This window comes from Miscanthus floridulus, chromosome 9, assembly GCF_019320115.1.
Source record: "Miscanthus floridulus cultivar M001 chromosome 9, ASM1932011v1, whole genome shotgun sequence".
NCBI lineage: Eukaryota > Viridiplantae > Streptophyta > Magnoliopsida > Poales > Poaceae > Miscanthus > Miscanthus floridulus.
Window position 1 is genome coordinate 97,946,385 of NC_089588.1, and position 18,148 is coordinate 97,964,532.

Here is an 18,148-nt window from a genome sequence, read left to right on the forward strand (position 1 = left end):
TAGGTGAGGATAGGTCCTCATCTCACCCGCGGATGCGTAGATGAGGTTAGTTTCTAGGCTCCGCTCCTCTCCGAGACAGAATTTCGGCAGCACCTCCCCGCTGTTCTCCTGATACACGTCCTGCCAGGGAGAGTGTGTATCTAGAGAACAACAGGGAAGAGCTACCGAAACTCGATCTCGGACCGGAGCAGACCATGGAAACTAACCCATCTACGCATCCGCGGGCTGTCCAAAAAACGTGGACAATCTAAAATAGATACGGTCGTAGATATGCAAAGATCCGCATACCTACGACCGTATCTCTTTCGGACGGGAGACGCCTAACTGAGTTACGCGATCTAAGACAATGATACGGGAGGAGGGCTTATTTATACCTAGGGTGGCGGTGGAGTCAGGCTAGCGGGGCAGTGGTGAGTCGGGGCAGTGATGAGGCGATGCTGTGCAGGCAGACCCACAACGTCGACGAAGAGGATCGGGGTCGCCGAGTCCCCTCTGACGTGCTCTTCTCTGCAAAAGAAGAAACACAATACTATAAGTTGAAAATTTCGGCAGAACCTCCCCTGTACGGGGAGGCTTCCAAAACCTGCAAGAAAAAACCGGCACGATGGCCGACAACCACATATCAAGGGAACAAATACGGCACGATGGCCGATAGCCAGATATATATTAATCCACCACCTCCACCACCACGACCACACCACCACCACCACCACGACCACACCACGACATCCACCACAATGACCATGACCACACCACCACATCCACCACAACGACCACACCACCACCACCTCAACGAACACACTACCCTTCTTCTCCACCTCCACCTCCACCTACACCTCCACTATTGCACGCCACCACCACCCCGACATCCACCTAGACCTCCTCCTTCACCAGCATTGTACACCATGAAGCGAGGGAAGGGCATACCTGGACGTCGGAGGGACGTCGGAGGCCGCGGACGGGGCGAGGGTCGCGGACGGGGCGGCGTCAAGGGGCCAGGGCAGGGCACCTTGGAACGGGGGCGGGCACGGCGGACAGCGTGGACGGGGTTGGCGGGTGGCGCGGGGTCCTCCTCCTTCTCCGGTGGCCGGTGGATGGCACGGAGGTTCTCCTCCTCCTCGGGGCGGGCCGGCCGGCGGGCGTGGGCGGGCGGCGCGGCCGGGGCGGGGCACCTCCGGCGGGTTGAGGCGAGCGGCGGGGTGGGGCTCCTCCGGTGGCCTGCTCCTCCGCCCTCCTCCTCTGGCGGCCGGGGGCGGTGGTGGGCGTCACATGTGGAGATGTCTGGGTTTTAGGCATCCGACATCACAACTTGCTTGAAACCTTCTCAAATTTTTACCACAGCCTACACATGCGATAACATGACACCTCGACAAGTTTCATGATTTTCGGACTTCGTATGAATTTTATATAATTTAAAAACACTTTTCCGACAAGTTCCTCGTCATGTTACGTGAAGAAGATGCCCGAAATTTTATGCGAGTTCATGGATAGGGACTCAACATACACCAAATACCATGAATAACATTTTTCGAATCACTAAATTGCATTATTCCATCCACCTGCAGTTCAAATTTGAAATATTCGAAAAAAATCAACGAAAAGAAATAAATTAGGGAAATATATCAAAAAAACTCAAATTTGGCCCAAATTTTAAAATTGAGATTTAAATAATGTATTATAGCACCACAAAAAAACTAGGTTCAAAAAACAAAAAAAAACTCTTTGCCGAGGGTCTAGCCTGGCGCTCGACAAAGGGGGTCTTTGTCGAGGGCCTAGCCAATGGCCCTCGGCAAAGAATATTTAAAAAAAATAAAAAATCTTTGCCGAGTGCTTGACGGTGGGCACTCAGCAAAGACTAACGTCAGTGGCCGCCGTGACCCATCCGGCCATATTTGCCGAGGGCCAATTTGCCGAGGCACTACGGGACTCAGTGAATTTGCCGAGTGCCAGGGGCACTCGGCAAAGCCTAATTTGCACTCGGCAAAGGCTTTGCCGAGTGCTGCACTCGGCAAAGAGCACTCGGCAAAAAAAGAGTCGGCAAAGACGTCTTTGCCGAGTGTCTTTTATCGGGCACTCGGCAAAGCCTTTGCCGAGTGCCGACACTCGGCAAAGTTGGAACCGAAAAAAAAACCCGAAAAAACCCGAAAAAAATGGGAATTTTTACCCAAAAAAAATGGAAATTTTTTTTAATTGGTGGAGGCCCCAACCGGTCAGCGCCCATCCATCTCCGGCTTTTTTCGCGTAAATTTCACGGCTACGCGGCCGATGGGATTCGAACCCAAGACCTCTCGCTGCGCACAAACCTCCTCTACCACTACACCACACTGTCACTTGTGTCTAGATTCCGTTTCAGTTCCCAATATATTATACTAAACCGAGTGTAAATTGCTTATTTTAGGCCCTAAATGAATTCAAATAAAAAAGTGGTCAACTACAAAGTTTCATAACTTTTTGAGATCTACAATTTTCATTTAGTAAGTTTTTCCATCCGAGGTCGTTTGAAAATTTTGAATTTTAAATTTGAGAGATTCAAACATAGTTTTGCATGATAAGATGATTTCAAATCAAAAAGTTGTCAACTACATAGTTTCATAACTTTTGGAGATCTACAATTTTCATTTAGGAAGTTTTTTCATCCGAGGTCGTTTGAAAAATTCAAATTTTAAAATTTTCAAATTCAAACGTCGTTTTTGCATGACAAGATGATTTCAAATCAAAATGTTGCCAACTACAAAATTTTATAACTTATCAAGATCTACAAAGTTTATTTTGGTCATTTGTTCATCCGACATAGTGATAGTAACATTGTTCACAAATCTTATATATGTATCTTCTACTTTCATGAAACTAATATGCGAGATGTAGATTTTATGAACAACGTTATTGTCGCTTTGTCAAATGAAGAAATGACCAAAATAAACTTTGTAGATCTTGAGAAGTTATACAACTTTGTAGTTGAAAAGTTTTTCATTTGAATTCATTTAGGGCCTCAAAAATTGCTTCGAAAAAATGATTTGCCGAGGGCAAAAAAAATGCACACGGCAAAAAGCTTCTTTGCCGAGTGCCAAAACAAAGGCACTCGGCAAAATACATCTTTGCCGAGTGCCAGAAAAAAACACTCGGCAAAGACGTATTTTGCCGTGTGTTTTTGTTTGCCGAGTGTATTTTATTTGGCACTCGGCAAACACGGTCTTTGCCGAGTGCCCGATAAAATACACTCGGCAAAGCCTCGGCACTCGGCAAATCGCCAGTTTCCGGTAGTGAGGGCTAGGCCCTCGGTAAAGATTTATTTTGCCGAGGGCCGTTTGTTTGCCGAGGGCTCCTGGGGCTGGCCCTCGGCAAAGACCCCTTTGCTGAGTGCCCGAGATCTAGCCCTCGGCAAACCCACAAGCCCTCGGCAAAGAGGACGTCTCCGGTAGTGATTGGGAGGCGTTGTCCAAAAAATATTAGCAACAGTGTCTTGCTTCCTACGGACTATGTTAAACAAAGAAGGGTACATAAGTTTTAGCAACTGATTGCCCAACCATCTATTTTCCCAAAATCTAATTTGAGACCCATTCCCTACTTTGAAGGATCCATAATTTAAAATTTTGTCTTTCACATTCATGAGGCCTTTCTAGAAGTGAGTTGCTTTTTTGGTCGCCTCGCCTGAAGTTTTGTTTCTCCCGTATTCGTTCCTCAACAGTGATCGTCAAATCCCATCCTCGTTATAAAGCTTAAACAGCCACTTGCTGAGTAAGCATTTATTCAGAACGATTTATTCGTTGTGATTGAAAATAATGAAACAATGTTACAAATTGATGACCACTCTAATTAACACACATGATTGTACTTAAACATATAGCAATTCGCTGGGCTAGCTGCGCCGGTGATACGTCAGTGTAGCCTTGAAACCTGATTCAACTACTCAATAACGAAGCGTGCGAACGCCTTGATGGGATCATGGGAGCCCTACATACGCAATGCCCAGTGTAGATCGGCCATGTTTTGTAATTAATCATGCATGATTCTCCTGTAGGAGTACAATATATATAGCTTGAGGTCAAAACTAGAATAACTTTCCTTTTGGACCAAGGAATTATTTTATTACATACTAAGCTTCATACATTTACACATCAGCTGGAGCAATGCGAGTAACGGGACACAGGACCAGGCTGGTTTTCTTGTTTGCGACTAATCCCACATCCTCGCTTACGTCGACGTCCTTAGGCTCCAGTCCATCACACAGCTTCCAGTCGAAGTGGTACAGAAGGCTGACCAGCGCGAGGTTGACATTTGCCAGGCCAAGGTTTGCGCCGGGGCACATACGACGGCCGGATCCGAATGGCAGGTACTCATAGTTAGTACCCTTGTACTGAAGGTTGCTATTCTCAAACCGTTCCGGCTTGAACTCTTCGGGATCGTCCCAATACTTAGGGTTCCTACAGATGGCCCAAACGTTGACCATCACTGTTGTGCCCTCCGGGATGTCGTATCCCATCACCTGGCACGCCTTCCGGCACCGGCGCGGGATCAGTAGCGGTAGCTGAGTGTGCATCCTTAGGGTTTCCTTGATCACGAGCTTGAGGTAACTAATGTCAGCCGTAGCAATGTCCTCCTCAGTGACCCTGCTCATACCTTTGAAGGTTTCTCGCACCTCGGCCTGGACCTTGGCCATCGCCGTCGGGTACCGGATCAGCTCAGTCATGCACCAGGTCAGGACGCTCGTCGAGGTGTCGCTTCCCGCGCTAAGCATGTCCTATATATGGTATAATATAGTCGGTAGAGAAACAAATAATTAAAACAATGACTCGAAGAGAAGGTGAACCAATGGAGAAGGCAGTATTATATTTATATATATACCAGATAGGAGTACGTGACTATATATGACCGAATCGGAGCGAGAGAGACGTACAAACATGAGTGAGCAGATGGTGCCGTCGGTGAGTTCAATGGGTGCGTCTCCCTCTTTCTGGAGCCTGAGCAGGACACCGACGAAGGTCTCCTCCACTGTCTGGTCGCCGCGGTGGATAGCTTCCTTCTTCTCCTTGAGGACTAGTTCGAGGATTCGCTGCATCCTGTCACGGCATGCGAGCCCGTTGCGCGGTCCCGTGGCTAGCATCTGCATGATCCTAGATGACGGGAAGACGTCGGCGACGGATAGCCCCGACGAATGCCGTATCGCCTCATGGAATGCGTTGACGTACACGTCATTGTACTGGCTCCGGCTGCCGACGCACTCCCTCGTGATGGTGTCGGAGATGAACGCCTTGAACACCGCAGACATGTCCATGGAGGAAGCCACGGCGGCCGACGCCGCCACCTTCGCCACCAGCCGTGCCGCCTCCTCCTCGCGTGTGCGCCGGAACGACTGGACTCGGGCCGCGCTGAGCAGCTCCATCACGCAGATCTTGCGGAGATGGCGCCACCGCTCGCCGTAGGGCGACAACGCCATGTTGGTTGGGTTGTACGTCATCGAGGAGGTGGTGGCGCTGGTGATCCGGTCGGCGAACGTCGTGTCGTGGGTCTTGAGAATCTCTTGTGCGGCCTCAGGTGACGACACGACCAGCAAGGGTACCTCGCCGAGACGGAGCATCATCAGCAGGCCGTGCTTCTGGGAGAGGCGGCGCAGCGTGCGGTGGAGCAACGGACTGCTGATGAGGTGGTGGAGGCTGCCAATCACCGGCAGCGTCCATGGGCCCGGTGGAAGGTGAAGCTTGGGCTTCGGCTTCGCACAGAGCCATGACTTCAACTTGGCGAGAGAGAGGACGACCACCAGCACAGCCACGGCTACGGCGACGACTACTTTATCAGCCATAGCTGCTTAATTGCACTGATAGTGCGTTGGCTTTTGTACGAGTGGCTTCAATTATATATACTAGAACATCAGGAGCCCTTCGGGTGCCTTGCCATGACTTGTCATTCATCATTAGTAAAAAGAATAATGGTTCAATTTTTCGAAAAAAAAACATAAATGGTTCATATTCTTGAGTTGACATGTAAGACACTACAAAGAACATAGACGAGTAAAACTTATGAGATCACACAAAGCTACTTTCAGGAAGAGTGAGTCAAGATCAAAATTGTAGTAACTTTAGTCAAAGAATTCACCCATTGACAAATTATTCAACATTTTAGGTCCAGTTTTACAAAAAAACCCCGAATATAAAACATATTGTCCATTGTGCATACACTCTATCTAAATAGATAATCTTGTAATTTTGCCATTGTAGCAACGGCCATTGTGGTCATGAAAAATCAAATCATCATTATCATAATCATCAGAACAAAAGTGTGATTGTCGGGCACTCGGCAAAACTAGGCACTCGGCAAAGACATATGTTTGCCGAGTGTGATTGTCTGGCACTTGACAAATAATTTTATTTTTTTTTCTCTTCTGACCTTGAAACTTTTTCTACTATCCACATACAACATGTGGTATTCCATGTTAAAATTTAGTATATTTGTGGATATGTTTGCTATATTTAATTAATATATTGCATTTCAAGGAATTTTTTGGTATAAGTCAAATTTGAACTGCAAGTGAGTCAAATAATAGAATAAAATGAGTAGAAAAATGATATTCATGTTATTGAGTCCAGTGTGAGGCCTTACCCAGGAAATGATAAGAAATTTTGAACATCGTGTTCAAGAAACACGACCACGAACGTGTGGCCGAATGGTTTCTAAATTCTAAAAAAACAAACGAAGTCTAAAAATCATGATATTTGTCATGATGTGAAGGTATCATACACGGAGGTTGTGGAAAAAAATTGAGAATGTTTCGCACAATTTGTCACGTACGATGTTTAGAAATCAAAGCAACTCAGAAGAAGAATTGTAGTGTTGAGAAGGATTCGGTAAGATTTGGAGTCAAATTGACGGTCGAATTGGGGTTTGACTTCAAAACTTTTTGTATAGGCAATAGAGAATATAGATTATTTCATGTGAATTTTTGGTAATTTTTTGGATCCGTTTGATAATTTTAATTTATTAAGTGCAATTATAGAATTTTAATTGATATAAATTAAATTTGAGTTGTGACTGCATAAAATAATAGAATAATACTCGTAGAAAAATCAAATATATATTGAGTGAATTTGAAAAGGTATTTTCAAAGTAAATCCGAACAAATTTAGAAAAATACGTTGTGGAAAAGAAGGAAAATAAGGAAAATAAAAAAAGAGGATTTGCTGAGTACCAGACCTTATAAACTCGCCCGGCCGTCCCCCTCCGTCCAACGGGCCTCCCCTCCCTCTCCCGGCGTCGCCGCCCCCTCCCCTCCCTCCCTCTCCCGGTGCCCCTCCCTATACATCGCGCGCGGCCGCAAGCAGTCGACGGCCATGCGGAGCCACTAGTAGAGAAACTAGCTGTACTCCCGGTTCTCAACCCCCTTCAGTCCCAGTTTTGGAACCGCGAGCACGAATCCGGGACTAAAGGGCCCCTCCTTTAGTTCCGGTTTTGCGCCCGGGACTAAAGGTCCACCTTTAGTCCTGGCAGTGTTTTCCTAAACGCTAAACGGTAAACAGTCGGTCACCTATCGTTTAGCTATTATTCGGGCAAAACGTCCCATTAAACGGGCTAAACGGCCAATTAAACGGGGTAAACAGGTAATTAAATGGAAACGGCGCACCACCGTGTAGCGTTTATACATTGTTTAAACGGGCTAAACAACTATTTAGGCGAACAGTGAGTCCAGGTTGGTAATACCAACCGGGGCTAAAGAGGCCTCCCGGCCTGGCCACGTGGGCCGGCCCTTTAGTCCCGGTTGGTATTACCAACCGGGACTAAAGGTTTTCTTTTTTTTATTTTTTTGTTCCTATTTTCAATTGATGATTCGTTTTGGTTTTCGAATAGGTTTTTGAATACGCATTCTACGCTGCTAATAATATACGTATTCTACACGTTTATAATGTTCGAACATTTTGTACAAACTAAGGTATGAAACTAACGTATATATTACATGCATATATATATATATATATATATTGTATGTTATTTTACGTACATATAATATGTATATATATTACAAATAAAACTTGCATTGTATATTCTATCATATCCTTGGCATAACAAATTCACTCCATCTGGTTTGGCTTCCATGTTTCGTTCACGTCATTGTAGAACTCGCCGGCGGGGTTTAGGACCTGGTCATTAAGAAATCCTGCTATGGTCTCTTGAATTGCTTTCAGTTGGTCATGTCGTATGACTTTTTCCTTCAACCATAGAGTCTTCAATAAAAGTTAAAGGAAAAGTATTAATATATATATATATATATATATATGTGTGTGTTGGTCACGTGATTACTTATATATATGAGCAATAAAAGAAATTGTGAATATATGAATATATTTATATAACGTACTTTGAGGTTCTCTTCAGGAGTTCTTTTTTAGTACGCCATGATGAACTCGGAAACATAGTATCCGCAGTAGTTGTTCCCCTATTCTTGCCTCAGAACCCACTTTCACGAGAAAAAAGATCCGGTGAATTGAAAGCATGCATGGTGTTAATTGAATTATATATATATAAATGTAGCTAGTACTTACTTTGTGTGCGATTATATCCAGTGGCGCTTTGCAATGTTTCATGTGGTGTTCCTCAATGAAACTTTTCCAAACACTGCGTCCAATAAAATAAAAAATTAATTTGACCTTTAATAATTGTTGCAGTTAAGAGATCGGGGTATATATAGTTGCTAGAGAGACCAAATTATCCTTGGATAATATCTATCATGTCTTGGTACTCTGTTTGCTCTTTTCTTAACGAGTCTAAGATGCTCAACCGACTATTGGCCATATCGATGACCATCAATATCCAGTGATTGCTGCATATGTTTTTATACACAAATATGATCGACATTAACTAGAGTCAACATATATATATGGGAGATAGCTTAGCTAGTAAGCAAATAATTGAACAAATGTTCATATGATCGACATTAATTATTTAACACTCACTTGAAGTTGTAGGGGAAGAGTATGTCCTTGTTTTGTTGGTTCACTAAGAACCTCATGAGATTTTTCTCGAGTTCAGCTTTCCATTGAGGCGGGGGATTAGGGTGTTTGAATACGACATTTGGATCAACGAAAACAACATCATTATCCTTTCTCTTTCTGAGTTCTGTCATCTCATATCTGCAAATATAAAAATATAGTGTGAGGATATATAATTTATATATATACATGTAGCTTTATATATATACACTTTAATAGTAGAAAATAATCACACTTACAGACAATAGCAGCTAATGAGACTTTTGTCGAGAGAGTCCAGGTGGCATAGTTGGTGTAATTCTAAAAACTCGACATATATAATGTCATCGCCACGGAAGTAATGTTGGTTTCTAACTCTAACAGAAACAAAATTCTCTCCCCGTTCACACGCCACCATGTACCACTTGTTTAGCAGGTACATTTGCGGACCCAGTTCACCTAAGGCCTCAGGGTTGTATAGACTCTTTCCATGTTCAAATTTCTTCCAAGGATTCACTTTCGGAGCAGATGGTCCTTCAGCGAGCACTTGGGCAAGGTCTAAACCGATATCCTCATAAAACCGAGCCAGGTCCTCAAAATCGACGTCCAGTACATCTAAGTTTGAACCATATTCATTATGAATGACAAGAGGGGGGACTGATTGTTGCGATTATTGTCCGAGTTGTGCAACACCTTTCCCTGCTCTAGTCTTTTTCTGCGCTTGGTCATGAAGGGAGGCGGGGCAGCTGTTGGAGACCTCCTTGGAGGCGTTGGAGACCTCCTTGGAGGTGGCGGCGGTGGCGGCATTGCATAATCATTGCTCGGAGCACTATGATGATCTGGAGATTGAATAATTGGACTTAGGTTGGCGGAGGCCCTACTGTGTGAGTACAAAAAAGAATAATCAGGTATAAGAAATTGTTATTATTAATCATGCATGTCAATAGAAAATTAGTGAAAAAATTGTTTCGTTCACTTTTGTCCGCACCTATTGTCTGGCAGTTGAGGAAGCGGCGGTGGACTAGAGACCTCAGAAATAATGATGTAGCGCTTGCGCCATAGTATGAATGTCTTCTCTGCTTCTCCTGGAGTCTTCTCCCCATCACCTCCTGGAATGTCAAGAGCCAGATCACTAAAACCTTTGTTAACTCTATCCATTGAGACACTAACATATCCAGGTGGTATTATTGCCCCATGGATTCTTGGTGTCTTGGTAGGATCTGGAGGAGAAAAAACACCGAGAGCCACCATGATTGTGGCATTCCCTTTTGGAATATGTAGCTCACATGATGTAAACGGTGCAGTGATGTCATCCACAGGAAAACATAGCATTGCGTCATCTTGATTTGGCAACTTCGTGGAAGCGCAGCTGCTTTTCAACTTATCAGTGGGGCTAATATTAATGTTGATTCCTGGATCGGATGCCTGCCTTTGGGCACTCATTGCTATTTTCACTTGCTTTATGATTTCGTCCTGCATTCTAGCTTGCATGTCTTTTTCGCGCTCCTGTGCTTGAAGCAACACCTCCCGTGACTCACGAACATATTCCTCCAACCTGCTGATCCGCGCTGCTTCGTCATCCTTCCTTCTCTGCCGGCTTCTATAGGTATCTCTATCGTTAGGGAAACCATGCTCCCAAGAAATGTTCCGTCCTAAACCTCTCATTCGGCCACTGTGTTCAGCAGTGCCGATGGCATACGTCAGTTCATCCTTTTCTCTATTGGGCCTGAACGCACCAATAGCTTTAGCTTGTAGAGCATAAGAAAATCTTTGTGTTGCTCTTTTGAGTTTTGGGCCATGAACTAGCTTCCCAGTCTCTAGGTCCAGTCTTCCTCCATGAGCGAAAAACCAATTCTTCGCGTGTTTGGGCCAATTGAGTGATTCTGGTGTGATACCCTTGGCAAGAATGTCAGCTTCCATTTTTTCCCACTTGGGAATGGCAGTCGCGTAGCCACCTGATCCCATGCCATGGTGGTATACCTTCTGTCGGGCATTCTCTTGGTTCCTTCTCACCCGTTCCTCACCCTCTTCCGATGTCTTGTACTGTACAATATCATTCCAGTAGGGCCTCAACTTCATGAGCGGGCCACTAGTATTGAAATTGGGCATTAGGTTCTTCTTGACGTATTTCGTGTATAAGGATTTCTTCCAAGTCTAGAATTGTGTGGCCATCTTCTTCATAGCCCACTTTTGAACTAGCTTCTTCAATTCATCATCGTTGATATCATCATAATCATCCGCTTGCAACTTGAAATGTTGAAGGATATCATCCCAAATTAAATTCTTATCAAGATCAGAGACAAAACTAACATGAGGCTCGTTGATCTTTTGCTTCCATTCACGGGCACTGATCAGAAGTTTGTCCCTTACAAGGCACCCACAGTGTTGCACGAATTTCCTTGCATGTGGACCAAGTGGTTCGCCTATCTCGATATTGAATTCCGATATTATGTAGCGCCCCTCCAATGGCTTTTTCGGGCCTCGAATATTTTTGCTTTTCGCCGTTGTGGTCATCGATCCAGAGGGCTATGTTTAAAAATAAATAAATAAATATCATGTGTACACATAATAGATGATAGATATTCAAATATATATATATAATATTCAAATATATATATAAATATATATACCTCGCCGGTATTTTCTTGCATAATATTTTCTTGGTTATCTTCAAGAGACAGGTATTGACTCCCATCATCTACATCCTGCTGGTCACCATCGGCAAATTGAGTGCCGGTGTTGATAATATCCATCATTTCTTCATCCATGTTGTCTCTCGGGGCAGCCATCTAGCTTTTACACCACTAGATATATCTATAAAAAATAAAAACTATGTCTATAAAATGGACTCCTGCAGGACGTGCCACCTCGAGGATAGTAACATTTGTAGATGACATTTGTAGGTTTGAAGTTATCAAATATCCATCAAATTATAGCTCAAAAACATGTTTAAATAAATAACCATCCGTACTAGTTGGCCTTGCTTACGTGATCATCTCGGCGAGCATTTCTCCACCGGACGGCACTGTACTAGTGGCTTGTTTGTGCTCATCCCACACACATACACCTGGTCTGTTCCACAAAAGTAGAAGTTCTTCAACTAGTGGCCTTAGGTACACATCGATGTCATTGCTAGGTTGCCTTGGGCCTTGGATGAGCACTGGCATCGTAATAAACTTACGCTTCATGCATAACTAGGGAGGAAGGTTGTAGATACATAGAGTAACAGGCCAAGTTCTATGACTACTGCTCTGCTCCCCAAAAGGATTCATACCATCCGTACTTAAAGCAAACCTTAAGTTTCTTGCGTCATTTGCAAACTCTGGGAATTCTCTATCGATTGCTCTCCACTGGGACCCATCAGCAGGGTGTCTCAACATATTGTCTACCTTACGGTCTTCTTTGTGCCATCGCAACAACTTTGCATGGTCTTTGTTTCTGAACATACATTTCAAGCGTGGTATTATAGGAGCATACCACATAATCTTGGCAGGGATTTTCTTCGTGGGACGTTCGCCCTCAACATCACTAGGGTCATCTCGCCTGATCTTATACCGCGATGCATGACATACCGGGCATGCATCTAACTTCTCGTACTCCTCGCCACGGTAGAGGATGCAGTCATTAGGACATGCATGTGTCTTCTGGATTTCTAATCCCAAAGGGCAGACTACCTATTTTTGCTTCGTACGTAGTGGCGGGCAATTCGTTATCCTTCGGAAGCATCTTCTTTTGGATTTTTAGTAACTCCCCAAATCCCTTGTCGGATACACCATTCTTTGCCTTCCATTGCAGCAATTCCAGTGTGATACCCAACTTTTTCTGCCCCGCATCACAAGTTGGGTATAGCAATTTCTTGTGATCCTCTAGCATGCGCTCGAACTTGATCTTCTCCTTTTCACTTTCGCATTCTCTTTGTGCGTCACGAATGGCCTGACCAAGATCATCAGCGGGCTCATCTTCTGCCCCTACCTCTTCTTCAGCTTCCCCCATTGCAGTATCATTGAAGGCACCATATTCAACAATAATGTCATCATCGTCCCATTGTTCTTCTTCACCTTCTTCTATTACAACCCCGGTTTCCACATGCTTCGTCCAACAAATATAGTTTGGCATGAAACCTGACTTCAACAAGTGTGAATGAAGACTCCTTGAGCTAGGATATTCCTTCAAATTCTTACATATGGCACATGGGCAGCACATGAAACCATCGCGTTTGTTTGCCTCGGCCACACGTAAGAAAGAATGCACGCCCTCAATGAACTCTTGGGAGCGGCGATCAGCATTGTACATCCAATGCCGATTCATCTGCATTACATGACATACATACCATATTAAAACCTAGAACATAATTAGTTAATTATACGACATGCATGCCACCACACAAGGTATTAATTTATGAAAGTCTCGCTACAATGTAGACAATCCCAACTACCACTAAAAAAACTAAAGCTAAACTGCACTTTAGCAGCATAAGGATTTCGTGACCAATCCCAACTAAAATAGACAGATCATGCATTTGTTCAACATCTATGCGCTTCTTCCGCAGGATCACTGCCTCATCAGCCGCCGTACCCGCCTGTGCAAGAGAGTTTTGCACGTGTTCAACATACTCTTCCTCCCAGTACCAGCCTGAACATCCAGTGCGATTCCACTGAAATTAAAACAAAAAATTAGAACTCTAATCACAATCATCATGAAAATAAGTATAAATTAACCATAATCATCAAATGCGACAAAATAACTCACATTACGATCCGGACACTTGTAGAAGATACGGCCCTTGTTGGAACACTCCTTCCTCACCCAGTACTCCATCACAATTTTCTCCTCACACTTGCCGCATGCAATGAGAGGGAGGTCCGGCCTCAGTCGCTTTGGAACCCGATGAGAGACCGAGGATCCGGAAGCAGTTGCCATCTACTCTCTATACTAATTGTTAATATAATATAAATTTCTCATTTTATAAACAAATAAAATTAAAAAAACTCTAAAATTCTCTATATCTCTAAACCATGAAGTGTGCTATGCATGCTAGAAATGAAAGCTAAATACTAGTTTTGAATAACTACTTTAACCTTCCTTCTTCCAAATATGCAAACTTTAAAGTGATTTTGTGCTTAAATGGCTTACAAGTCATTTCTACTAGATCTTAGTGACGGACACGTAATTTTCGTTGTAAAATCATACTCCCACCAAAAAACATCATAAAACAGAATGACTTAGCGACAAATTTAGCCATTGTCATGAGAAAATCGTCGTAGAAGGTCATATCTCTTGTATTGCCACTTGGGATCACTACTACAGATCAAGACATCACTGTCGGGTCACTAGCCCCAATCACTGCCAGAATTTGAACCAACAGTACCAAATCAGCAGTGATGTGCCGGTCCTAGCACTGCCGGTTTTAAAAACGACAACGATGAGGTTTCCAGGAAACCCAAAAAACAGTCTAAGAAAATAGAATTTTTTTAATACTAGGAGAGACCACACTGGGCAGCCACACACACGCATCGTCTCAAGTCACAATTCACGCAATTTTTCGCGTGAAAATGCGTGCTTCGCACGTTCGACCCCTAACCACTCCATCTGTAAGACACTAGTGTCCATTTGAGATATTCGTTCTCCTCATTTTATGTTCATCTGGTTTTCAAATGAGTATTTAGGATCCTCAATGAATTTAAATGAAAAAGTTATCAACTACAAAGTTTTATAACTTTTTGGGATTTACAACTTTCGTTTTGGTCATTTCTCTATCCGAGGTCATTTGAAGAATTCGAATTTCAAATGTGAGGAAATTCATGCGATGTTTTCCTTGGATAGATCGTTTCAAATGAAAAAGTTTTCAAGTACAAAGTTGCATAACTTTTCGAGATCTACAACTTTTATTTTGGTTGTTTGTCCATCCGAGGTCATTTGAAAAAATTCGAATTTCAAATGTTAGAATTCAAGCATAATTTTCGTTGGATAGATGATTTCAAATGAAACGGTTGTCAACTACAAAGTTGCATAACTTTTCAAGATCTACTACTTTTATTTTGCTGGCTTCTCCATCCGAGTTCCTTAACTACTACTACACACTCAATTATGACTATAGAGCATATGGATTTCTTTGGTATTGACTTCTATAAAATCTTATGAATCAAATATTTCGGTATGAAAATGACTTCAAATAATAAAAAAGTTGTGAACTACAAAGTTACATAATTTTTTAATTTCTACAACTTTTGTTTTGATTGCTTCTCTATCCGAGATCATTTCTACACTGTACACACGCATGTGAACCCCGGTGGAAGGTGAGGCTTGGGCTTCGAAGACAGCCATGACTTCAACACGGAGAGGACGACCAGCACAGCCACGGCTACGGCCACCACCACTTTATCTGCCATAGTTGCTATTGATAATTTGGCTTGTGTATTTGTGTTCGTGCTCGGTGTAACGCCAGGATCGAGTGGCTTAATTTATACTACTACAATGCAAGACTCTCGGCACTAGTACCTACGTGGCTACAAGTTTCGTCAAATTGCCGACGGTGGCTAGTAAGACAAAATAAAAACTCAGTATGAGAGAGAGAGACAAAACTTATGGGTGTTTTGTGGATGTGAGGATTAGGTTTGGGCCATGTTCGCTTCTCTTATAATCCGTCTTTTTCGACTTGTTTTTTCAGCCGGAACAATGTTTTTCTCTCACAACAAATTAGCCGGAATAGTGTTTCGGCTTGTTTTTTTTAGTGAAGCAAACGGGGCCTTTATATGTTATATATGTTGAAGAAAAAAAATATGCCCGTGCGTTTGTCGGGAATTGCCATGTTAATATATTTTTCATGCAATCCATCATCAATAATGTATTTATTTTTTCTGCTAACATCTCATAATAAATGCATCGACCTCCATAAACACGAACGAACCCTCATTGCTCTGAAGACATGTATGTGAACCCTGCTACCCCCTGTGAGGATCTTTGAAAGAAAGGGTCAGCTAATCTCAATATTAATAGAGTCACCACAGATGCCTTGTTATTGACGGGTACGTCGTCTACTATGATGTTGCTTGTAACTTCTATTGAAATGTGGTAATACCAGGAGGAGTGGAAAAGTGAAACAAGCCACACAGTTTTGGGTTTATGAGAAGGTTAAGGATTGGTTAGTGGAAGATGCTTGCATTGGACCTAAGGAACTGTAGAGAAGGATCAAAGATGAACATAAAGTTGTTGTGTCATATAAAAGGGTTTATTATGGTAAAGAGTTGGCGTTGAAACAATTGTTTGGTGATTGGGACAAAAAACTTCAACAACCTGTACAGATTTTAAGCAACAGTTGAAGAGGCATGTCCTGGCAGTTTTGTCATCATAGATCACTATACCATCGAGGAGAAGATCAGGTTTAGAAGGCTGTTTTTTGCACTAAAACCATGTGTCGATGGTTTCTTAGAGGATGTAGGACCTATTTGGCTGCTGATAGCACATTCTTGATTGGTAAGTTCAAGGGTCGGTTAGCAGTTGCTTGTGCAGTAGATGGGCACAACTGGATGTACCCAGTTGGACTTGGAGTGTTTAACTCAGAGACCGCCGAGAATTGGAATTGGTTCTTTCAGCAACTCAAGGACGCTATAGGCACACCTCCAGGATTATCGATATGTATAGATGTAGGTCAAGCAATCATGGCAGGTGTAGCAGCTGTTTTCCCAAATGTAAAGCATAGGGAGTGCATGGTGCATTTAGTTAGTAAGTTTAAAAACAGGTATCATGGGAAGCTATTTGATAAGAACTTGTGGCCTGCTACATATTCTTGGAATTCATACTATTTTAACAATCATTGGAATGCAATGGCTTAAGCTAAACCTACTGTAGTGAAGTATCTAAGGCAAAATCACACCAAATTGTGGACCAGAAGCCAGTTTTCAACTCTCTACAAGGTAGATAATGTCACTAACAATCTAGCTGAGAGCTTCAACACTGGATCAAAGAATGAAAAAGATCAGAACTTAGATGATCTTATGGATGTGATTAGGCAAAAGCTCATGGTCAAATGGAATAAAAGAAGGAAAATTGCATGGAAGATGGAAGGCAAAATATTACCCCATATTGTGAAGAACCTAAAGGAGAGGAGCAGAAACTTGGATATGAATGTGCTTGAAGGTTCAGATGACATTGGAGAGGTGATACGGAGGGGTGGCTCAGGTTACAAGTATGTTATTAATCTAAATCCTTTCTATTTTTATGTACATGTTTAGGATTCTAATTATATTGCTGGTTTTATTTTATAGGTATGCTATTAACCTTAAGGAGAGAACTTGTACATGCAGAGAGTGGCAAGTTTCAAGAAAGCCTTGCAATCATGCAATTGCTATAATCACTTCTATTAGAGGTCACAATCTTGAGGATTATGTGGACTCCTACTTCTCAGTTGACATGTTGAAATCAGCATATGAGAAGGTAATTCCAGCTTTGCCAGACAAGTGTCAGTGGCTTGAGTCTCAACATGGTTTCTTCATGCATCCACCATTGTTGAAATCAACTTTTGGAAGGAGAAAGACACAGAGGCATAAGGGCAGTGCCGAAGGTGGCCAAGGTAGAAAAGGGAGGCACCAGTGTCCAATTTGCAAGCAACATGGACAACACTGGTGGACCTGCAAAGATGGTGATCCAGAAGACAAAGCTGCCATGCTTGCAGCTAGGTATTATCAAACTTCATAAATCTTGCATGCTCTAGTTATATTTCTGGTAAATCTATATTTTTTAATTCTTGTAATGAAAACTGAATAATGTTGCAGAGGACCTCCAAAATCAAAGAAGAGAAAAACAAATAAACCTACAACAGAATTGAGAATTGAGCACAAGCAATGACATTCCCTCCTAATACAGCAACTGAGTTGGCTGCACTTGTTACCAAGAAAAAGAGGACACCATCATCATCATCAATCTCAATCAAGTAAGTAACCTGATTGTACTTGTTTTCAGCTACATGGAGAAGACATGTTCACTATCCCTAACTACCATACTATTGTCCTCATTATAGGATGTTAGGGTCTGGTTCCAACCAACTTGAACCAATGGCCCTAGCAATCATGCTTCCAACTGCAGAGAAGTCAACTAAAGGAAAGAGGGGCAAGGCTAAGTTTGTGCAAGATAAGAAGAAGGAGCCTACTCCTCAAGATAGTAAGGCGATGTGCACTACAAGCAAAAGTAGATCATTC

General features: G+C 42.9%; 3 protein-coding genes across 3 annotated transcripts; 2 read left to right on the forward strand and 1 right to left on the reverse strand.

The window, feature by feature from the left end:
* The first annotated feature begins 905 nt into the window (after positions 1-905).
* On the forward strand, positions 906-1,292 carry LOC136480366 (uncharacterized). Its single transcript, XM_066477935.1, has one exon. It carries the CDS (start codon positions 906-908, stop codon positions 1,290-1,292), a length of 387 nt encoding a protein of 128 aa, XP_066334032.1.
* A 2,816-nt stretch (positions 1,293-4,108) lies between these two features.
* LOC136482448 (zealexin A1 synthase-like) lies at positions 4,109-5,797 on the reverse strand. Its single transcript, XM_066479659.1, has 2 exons — positions 4,895-5,797; positions 4,109-4,738 (listed from the first exon to the last, which is right to left on the reverse strand). Exons 1-2 carry the CDS (start codon positions 5,795-5,797, stop codon positions 4,109-4,111), a joined length of 1,533 nt encoding a protein of 510 aa, XP_066335756.1.
* Positions 5,798-16,363: 10,566 nt separating this feature from the next.
* On the forward strand, positions 16,364-17,798 carry LOC136480367 (uncharacterized). The gene is made up of 4 exons (XM_066477937.1): positions 16,364-16,692; positions 16,843-17,139; positions 17,219-17,629; positions 17,726-17,798. Exons 1-4 carry the CDS (start codon positions 16,364-16,366, stop codon positions 17,796-17,798), a joined length of 1,110 nt encoding a protein of 369 aa, XP_066334034.1.
* The last annotated feature ends 350 nt before the right edge of the window (positions 17,799-18,148 follow it).

Bases quoted from the DNA above. Each gene is read 5' to 3' on its own strand.
- LOC136480366 (XM_066477935.1), top strand. From the start codon at position 906: ATGAAGCGAGGGAAGGGCATACCTGGACGTCGGAGGGACGTCGGAGGC.
- LOC136482448 (XM_066479659.1), bottom strand. From the start codon at position 5,797: ATGGCTGATAAAGTAGTCGTCGCCGTAGCCGTGGCTGTGCTGGTGGTC. The intron at 4,739-4,894 runs GTACGTCTCTCT...TACCATATATAG, and splicing joins CCATCTGCTCACTCATGTTT to GACATGCTTAGCGCGGGAAG.
- LOC136480367 (XM_066477937.1), top strand. From the start codon at position 16,364: ATGTGTCGATGGTTTCTTAGAGGATGTAGGACCTATTTGGCTGCTGAT. The intron at 16,693-16,842 runs GTATCATGGGAA...ATTGTGGACCAG, and splicing joins GTTAGTAAGTTTAAAAACAG to AAGCCAGTTTTCAACTCTCT. The intron at 17,630-17,725 runs GTATTATCAAAC...ATAATGTTGCAG, and splicing joins GCTGCCATGCTTGCAGCTAG to AGGACCTCCAAAATCAAAGA.